General features: G+C 32.7%; 1 protein-coding gene across 1 annotated transcript; it reads left to right on the forward strand.

Moving 5' to 3' along the window:
- The first annotated feature begins 510 nt into the window (after positions 1–510).
- Positions 511–1587, forward strand: LOC111890782 (trihelix transcription factor GT-3b). The gene is made up of 2 exons (XM_023886870.3): positions 511–864; positions 933–1587. Exons 1-2 carry the CDS (start codon positions 598–600, stop codon positions 1467–1469), a joined length of 804 nt encoding a protein of 267 aa, XP_023742638.1. The 5' UTR covers positions 511–597; the 3' UTR covers positions 1470–1587.
- The last annotated feature ends 7472 nt before the right edge of the window (positions 1588–9059 follow it).

Genomic DNA, 9059 nt, shown 5'->3' on the forward strand with positions numbered 1-9059 from the left:
TAACGTTTTCATGTTGTCCAAGCATTGTTTTCTACAAAATCGGTAACCTTGGAAAAGATTTTTTTTTATATATAAATATAAATCAAAAGATATATAAAAACATAATCATCATAACAAAATAATAATATATATGTTTTTTTCTTTACAATGCCCAACTAACAACAACCAAAAAGGGAGTTTTTAAAATTTGGTATTTAATTTTTTTAACGAGAAGTAACTGTAAGCAATATATAATAAAGACATAATCATCTTACTGTGTTTTTACATATATTTTACTCGGTCATAACCAACACTATACTGCATCCTACTGATTACCAACTTTTATTCGGTCACAACCAACAAATTACTTGCATGCTTTCATTGTCGTGTAAGCACATTAAGAATCGTTCTTTTTTCTTTTGACTTTCTCAAAACTTTGACCATTTCACTCTTTGAATTCACACAGCAAAACATTATATATATAATTAATCTTGCGTATCCTTATTCAATCAATCTTTCTTTTCTCTCATTCAAACCTTCACAAGACTCCAATTCATCAAGAATATATGCTATGATCATCTCCCGTGACAAATATTTCAAGAAACTGATTTGTTTGATATGTATATGGACCCTAGCCACCTTCTTATCAGCGAAGGAGTACTTGATACTGGTGGTGCTGCTGCTGCTGACAGGTTTCCGCAATGGAGTGTACAAGAAACAAGGGAGTTGTTGATGATTAGGGCAGAACTGGACTCAAACTTCATGGAGACAAAGCGTAACAAGCTTCTATGGGAAGTGATCTCTACAAAGATGAAGGAGAGGGGTTATAATCGCAGTGGCGATCAATGTAAAAGCAAGTGGAAGAATCTTGTTACCCGTTACAAGGTTTGTCATAATTATATCTATCTTTTCTTTTAGAAAAAGTGTTTCATGTTTTCTTGGAATTGAACCAGGGATATGAGACGATGGAACAAGAAGGTACGAGGCAACAGTTCCCATTCTACGATGAGTTACAAACGATCTTCGCAAATCGCATGCAAAGGTTACTGTGGATGGAAGCAGAAGGTGCTGCAAGTGGATCCAGGAAAAGAGAGATGAAGTTTGCTTCGGACAATGATGACAGTGATATGGAGAAGGCAAGTGTAAGTAAGATCACAAAGAAGAAGAAGGGTACAGAGAGTAGTAGCCAATGTAACCCTGAAGATACAAGCTGCATCAACGTGATTAGTAACTTGAAGGATTTATTGGAAGAGTATATGAAACATGAAATGCAATCGATGGAATGGTATAAGGCTAAAGAAGAAGAGAGGAGGATGAAGGAGCTGGAGTGGAGGCAGACAATGGAAGCATTAGGCAAGGAGAGAACAATGTTGTATGAGAAATGGAGGGAAAGAGAAGAGCAGAGAAGCATGAGAGAGGAAGATAGAGCGCAGAAGCGAGACGCTCTTGTAACTGCACTTTTAAACAAGCTTAGATCTCAAGGCTTATAGATTCAAGATTATCTGATTCTATACTTGTACGTTGATAGCCAATCCCAATCTAACGTTTTGACATCCTTAACAAAATATGCATCTACTTTTTAATACACACAACTCATGCTTTAGTTAAGCATCTGTGTATTCCATACAACATACATTCTTGTTCATATTTTAGAAAGATATACTAAAGCTTGTGTTTATGCATGAACACAAACGGTATATAATGGTCATAGTTACAGAGAAGGAATGGTGCATGGAGTGACTTTTCTGATACTCATGTAAAGACGAAATATAATTTTCTTTTGACTTTTCTACTTTATTGGATATACATATATTGGCTTTCATGTTGTTTAGATATATTTTAGACACAAAACTGCAAAAGTGGTCGTGACGTATGTATTTTTTCGAGGTTTTCATCTAAACTTTCGTTTTTTCGTTTGTCCGTGGTCTTTTTGGTTATATTTCTACGCGAAAATGGTGTGTCTGAAAATTAAAATGATTGTTATATTCTTTTATTTTTATTTTTACATTTTTAATATTTTAATAATTAAAACAATAGAAGAGCTCTCTCTCTCTCTCCCAAATTCTTGTTGCGGGTTTCCTCGTCAACCTTCCCCTTGTTGGTCGTCTGCAAATTTGATTTTGAAAAATGAATCAAAAGTCCTTTTGTTGCGACTCGAAGATCATCTTGCTGACGCCCATGTATTTCTGTTCATATTCCTACATTTATACTTTTTGCATCATCGATTTTTTTCTCCCTCCTTATTTGTTGCATCTCCTTGATTCCATAATAATATGATTATTAAGCTCCTATTTCACTTCATCTTCTTCGCCTTCTACTTCGCCATTAAACCTCACTGGATCTAAACACTTGATTCTTCGTTTTTAGCGGTGGAATTCGATACAAATTTTAACCAGGTCTTAAAAATATTAACGACAATCATGTTGGGGTTGATTTGGATTCCATTGTTTTTGTATCTTCGGTTCATTTAATGAATAACGGGGCTAATTTGAAGAGCGGAAACAAATCGGTATAGTTGCATGTGTGATTTAGTTTATCGTTTTACAAAATCCTATAAAATTGTTTTCCCCAGAAAATCCTATATTTTCCGATGAATAAGTTGGTGGTCTTAAAACTCTAATACTGGCGTGATAAAAGTTTCGTTTGTAGTACTCAAAACAATCATTGTCTAAAATCGAAAAGTGTAACTTGAGTAGTTTTCTAAAACATACTGTTATATTCTTAGTGAGTCGTTATAATCATACTAATATGACGGGGTGCCTGTTTCTGACGGTCTTCAAACGTCAGCTTTGTTTAAGACATTTGTCACCCTAGACTGGCCGGTCTAGCTGTAACGAACAACGAATGTACGGGGTGTCAACCCCATATAGATCTATACACAAATTCACGCTTCTCCTCCAGGAGACTCTGGTTATAACTCTTACAGGACTTTGAGCGTACATTATATATATATATATATATATATATATATATATATATATATATATATATATATATATATATATATATATATATACTATGAAGATTCGTCTGACTAGAATACTAACAGATTTTGGAGCAAATCGTTGTAATCCATTATTTATTACATAAACAGAAATGGCGTACTTGTTGACTAAATATTTCGTTTTCGTTTAGAAAATATTCCTTTGTAAATCAGGCTCGTCAAAAAGACCCAATATTCTTGATGTCGGCAAAATGGTCCTTCAATTTATAATTTAACAAATAAGACTTTTTTTTGTCAAAAGGTGACTTAAAGCTAGGTGGTTTGTTGAAAGTGTTCTCTTTCCCTCTAAATGCCAGTTTAAGTAATTTGACGTAAATACTTATGGTTTTTGTTATAGAAGCTTGTAACTTCTATTTTGTGACATGTTAGTTTTTGTTTGTTTGTATATTTTGGGAAATATGACTTTCACACTTGAGACTTGCCCAAGATTTCGAGTTCTTGATGTTTTCATAACTTTAACACATATAATTTAGCATACAAGCATAACAAGCACGCAAACTAAGATTTAAAACAAAGTTTTGACTTGCATCCTCCCCCAAAAACAATAAAAATATCAAAAAACTAGGGATATGAAGCTCTCCTTGGTTTAGCTTGTTAGGGTGATTTGAAGAAGTGTTAAGGAACTTCCAAGTTCCAACACTTGAAAGGTTCTTTGAACTTTAGAATATCCTAAGAATAATTTTATGTGTAAATATAATGAAATCTTAGGAATAATGTGGAGAATCACTGGTCAAAGAAGATGAGATACTTACGAAAATCTGGGAATATTTCTTTGAAGGAATGAGACTTGAAGCTTAAATGAGTTGAGAGCACCTCTTAGGAGTTTACTGAGTATGAAAATGAAAAGTGGAATAAGAGGGAAAGGAGTTCACGTATCTAAATGGAGGGGATAAGGGGTGATTCGACGTTTGCTTGGAGGGATGGTGGATAACCTTATTATCTATGGGTAATATGGGTTTTACTGAGATTTGCATGGAAAAACGGGGGATTTGCATCACATCATAAAGTTAAACCCCTTATCTAGTTAGAATCTCTTTAAAAATCTTGGGTATTATTTTATATAAATATGTTTAAAATAATCAATTTTGGCATAAAATAGGGGTTTAAAGGGTCTAAGATATGAAAAATACGAGTTTGGAGGAATTCCTGACGTCAAAATATCCTAAACTGGAGAAATAATCTGAAATGGACAAAAATCCGTAATCTGCGAGGGTCCGAAGGGCTTAGGGGAGTTCCGGAGTCATGTGGCAAAATTCCGGAGCATTCACTCAGTTCCGGAGTGTTTTCTCGGATCTGAAGTCACATGCGAAGTCCGGAGGTCCGAACCGGAGGTGCGAAGCTGGCTAGGAATTCCGAAGCGAGGCGAGGTCTTCCGCAGTAGAACCGAAGGATCCGCACGATGTGATTCCTGAGCAAATCCATCCGGAGTGAAGGTGTTCCGAAGCAAACTAGGGCATTCTGAAATCCATCAGAAGCTCCGAAGTAGAGAGGGGTTTCGGCCCAAGAGGGTTCCGGACCAATAGGGTCCTTTTGGGTTTTCTCCTTAGGTTTTGAGTTGTTTTCGACTAAGGAAGGTACATAGCGAGATTTGAGAGAGATTAAGATACATAAAGAGATTTGGGAGAGATTTCATATACTTGGAGAGATTTGGGAGAGACTTGATATACTTGGAGAGATTTGGGAGAGATTCGATATACTTGGAGAGATTTGAGAGAAATTTCATATACTTGGAGAGATTTGGGAGAGACTTAGGAGAGACTTTGTCGGGGGCCTTTATTAATGTTTTTCTTCGTAGAATAAGGACCTTAGACTTAGTTACACCCTATTTTGAGTGACATACACCCCCGAAGGGCATGTAATAGTGTTCTATAGAGTTGTTACATCCCTCAATCTGATTAGGGTTTAGAATTTCTGAACATTTGAAACTTATAAGTGATACTTTGCGTTAAGATTTTTTTTGAGTGGTACATTAGTAACCATAAAGTTAGTCCTAACATGTAAGTGCTATTTGAGTTGACCAGTTTGACGCATTGACTTTGCTTGACTTTGACTTGATCGGGAATTTGACGGTTGTCACATGAACCTTTATGTGTGATAGATTTATTTTAAATTTGATTAATTTTGGTTTAAAATTTTATAATAAAATTATGAGTTTTAATAAGTATTATTCAGATTCAAGACCAGTGATTGGTTGAATTAGCGTAAGATACACATATAATGATGTAAGTCGTGGTGTCGGACCACAATCATCGTCAGGATGATTCCCCTCTATTCATGATTATTAAAAAAATTAAGTTTTCTTATAAAATCTTAAAATAAAATTAATTATAAATATGAGTAAGTTTTCTTGCTTATTATCCAAAAGATATATTCCTAGTAAAAATATAAATGAAGAACAAGATTATGATAATAATCAAATAAATTCTATCGAAAAACAATTGATGACATAGAACAAAGTTTAAAATGATTGGGTAATACCAAAAACAAATATAGATACAATATACAAAAGAGAAACATTTGATTATTTTCAAAGTTACTCAATCAAAATGACAGAACAAAGTCTGTCTATTGGGCAAAATCAACAAAATTTAAATCTATTATCATTAAGATCCATTTTAGAACATAGATAAAAATATAAATTTCTTCGTATAGGTTTAGTACAAATTGCTATTAAACATTTATTTAAACTTGGTATTGATGCTCCAGTTCTCCCATTTTCAGAGATAAAAGACATAAATTTTCAAAATTCTATTTTAGCTATGGCAAAAACAAATATTTCAAAAGGACCAATTTATTTAATTATTTTCTAAATTTCTCTGAAGGATTATTTGATAAAAATAAATTAGATACCATGTTTTAATGGTAGAAACAAAAAATTTAGAATTTAAAGATAATACCAAACTTTTAGCAATAATCTATCGTGTTTGTTATAAAACTATGACAACCACTTTAAAACCAACAACCCATTTATCAAGTCCAAACAATGAATTAATTATTTTTGAAACAAATACAAACCATATTAAGGTCTATATGCCTAAAAGTATTAAATGGTTAGAAATTACTCAATCATGTAACCAAAAATTTTAAAACGTTACTGAGACAAAGGCTTTAGATTCTTCAAAACAGTTTTCTGACATAGTTGAACATAATGATGGATCGGTTGATGTAGATTTTTCTTCTATAAATTTTTTATCATCACGTTTTTCAACTAGTTCAATTCCAGTTAGCACTTCAAAACCTTCATTTTCAAAATCAAGGTCTTTGAAATTAAAAATTATTGATTATGCTAATTCTATTCCAAAACCACTTCATCGAGATGAACAAAATAGTGAAACTAGTTTACCTAGTCCCACTAAATCTGATTTTCTATACGAGCTTCAAAATTACAAACAACCCCAAAATTTTCCTATTATGATCATCAAGAAGTCTGGTTAAAAGCTTTGCTAATCCGAAATTATTCTTATTGATGGTTTATCTTTTTTGATATTAACTTGGACTATGAATATCCAAGATCGTTTGTTAACTAGTACAAATTTGTGGGTCAAGCTATCTACCGAATGATATGTCTAATGGATATCTCAAATTCAAAGAATTATTTACTCAACAGATTCCTGAATTTGAATACATGTTACAGTTTAGTATAATATCCAAAATCCCATGGATTATGATATGTACATATCACTATCAATAAGCCAAAGGAATTTATCCTCCGTGGTTAAATCATCATTATCGTTTAAAATGGTGGGATAAATTCAAGATTTATCAAGCTAATGAGAAAAACAATAATCAAGTAGAGTACTCAATCAAGTATTATCAAGATATGTATCATCAAGAACCAGAAGATGAAATAATCAAAGATATTTCAAACATTCCTTCCTTAGACACATATTTAGTTGCAAGAATCCGTGGTGCTGCTGGATCATCTCAACAAGACTTCAGCGTTTATTACAAGACATGTGTAACTCTCCTTCTCGATCAGAAGGATCCCCATCAAAGTCAATAAAAATGAAGAGTTTCAAGATGCTCAAGACCCATTTGATGATCCTTATAAAAATTAAAATATTATAAAATTTATTTTGGTGTATACCTTCAATGTAAGGTATTTCTTTTCAAATGTTTATCAGTATTGTGTGTGCATATACTGTGTATAAGCATCTTTTTTCAAAATTATTATCAAAAATATGTTATGATAGGTATAAATACAAGCATTATGATATTGAAGAATGTGACAAAGGAAAATTGCAAGCCTTTATTATTCTTCCAAAGGATTTGCATACCATTCAAGATGAAGACAAACGAAAGATAACCAAATTATTAAAAGATGAAGAAATTTTTCAAAAGGAAAGATTCTCATTGTTGGCCATTTCAAGAAGAACAAAAGATGATTATTCAAGAAAAGATTAACATAATTAAAGATTGTTGATTCGGTAAACATCTGGTTACCAATATAAAAGATCAAGACCTTTTATAAATTAAAATGAAGTTTTAGTTTCGAGCATTCAAAAATTTTCATTATCTCAATGTCTAGTTTATGTCTAAGAAAGCCTTAGAGTTTCTCTATCTACCTCGCGATGTTCAAAATCTCAAGATTTCCAGATCATCCATTCTCCAAATGTATGTACTAATTGTACTTTGATTTTAATAAAAAAAAAGTACGATTCAAAGTACTTTGTTCAATTGTACTTTATTATGTCATTATTTTTTATAGGAAACTTATTGTTAGAACTTCTTTCCGACATATATGGTATTAGAGCCAAGAAAGATTTTTGGGTGGTTATGTGTGATATATTTATTTCAAATTTTAATTAATTTTTTTAACCGCCTAAAAATATTTCTTGGTTCTAATACCATATATTGCGAAATGAGGTTATAACAATAAGTTTGCTATAAAATCTTTAAAATAATATTTTAAAAGAGAAATAAATTCAAAAAAATAATGACATAACAAGAACTGAGCAAAGTACTTTAAATAGTACATTATGATTAAACTCGCAGTACAATCAGTACATAAAGTTGAAGAAATGATGATCTGGAAATCTAGAGATTTTGAACATCATAAGGTAGATAGAGAAACTCTAGGGGCTTTCTTAGACATAAACGAAACATTTGAACTGCGTGCAATTTTATAGTTAAAAATGCGATTTTGACAATCTTGCATGAAACCACGTGATTTTATAGAAGACCATATAAAGCTAAGGGCATTCCACTTTGTTTGAGAAAATAGGGATACAAATTGGCTTTTATATATTCCTCATCAGACCATAAATACGTGGAACGAGATGGTCCAACTATTTCTTGAGAATTAATTTCGTGAGATTTGAGCATCCACCGCTTAACAACAAATCATTTAAATATGCCAAGGTAAAAGAGAATTGTTTCAGATCTATTGAGAGGGGTTCAAACAACTATGTGTGAGATTCCCTCAGCATGTGCATCACCAAACAACTCCTGATGCTATAATTTTGTAAGGGACTAAGCCCAATTGAGTGTCGTATATTTAAAGCCTTGAGTGGAGGGTCAATCATTGATAAAACCTCCTAGCAAATTCGAGTTTTTATCAATCTATTAGCTGAAAATTCAAAACATGCAACAAATGATGGACATTGGTATGATGACCTATCAATAGGCATCAATAAGATGCATTCTTCAAATGATGAATCTCAAATTTAAGATGTGAAAAAGTAGGCGATACAAATAAGACAAGGAAAAGATCAAGATACATACAAAAGGATGTGGAATATGCTTAAATGTTGTCCATCCAACTGACATGGGCCCTACCTTGCAGGACAACCAAGAATAAGCCATTGCCATAGGTGGTTTCCAAGGTTAGAGCTCATGCCAATTCCATTAGTCCCATATGGACAATACCATGATGGATAGAGGAATAATCCAAATATAGCTTACCAACAAAGACCACAATAATACCAAACACAACGATCGCCATTTTAGCCTATGCAATACTAATAATATCAACCTCAACCATCATATAAAGAAATTACAACATCACCTCTCGGGAAAACTTCTATAACATCTCTCAAATATTTAGTCAAAATTCTCGCAACTAACCAACAGTAGT

The sequence above is a fragment of the Lactuca sativa genome, chromosome 5 (genome assembly GCF_002870075.4).
Source record: "Lactuca sativa cultivar Salinas chromosome 5, Lsat_Salinas_v11, whole genome shotgun sequence".
Lineage (NCBI taxonomy): Eukaryota > Viridiplantae > Streptophyta > Magnoliopsida > Asterales > Asteraceae > Lactuca > Lactuca sativa.

What these genes read in the sequence shown, in the direction of transcription:
- LOC111890782 (XM_023886870.3), top strand. Translation starts at nt 598, where the DNA reads ATGTATATGGACCCTAGCCACCTTCTTATCAGCGAAGGAGTACTTGAT. An exon ending in ATCTTGTTACCCGTTACAAG is followed by an intron (nt 865 to 932) that starts GTTTGTCATAAT and finishes GAATTGAACCAG; the next exon opens with GGATATGAGACGATGGAACA.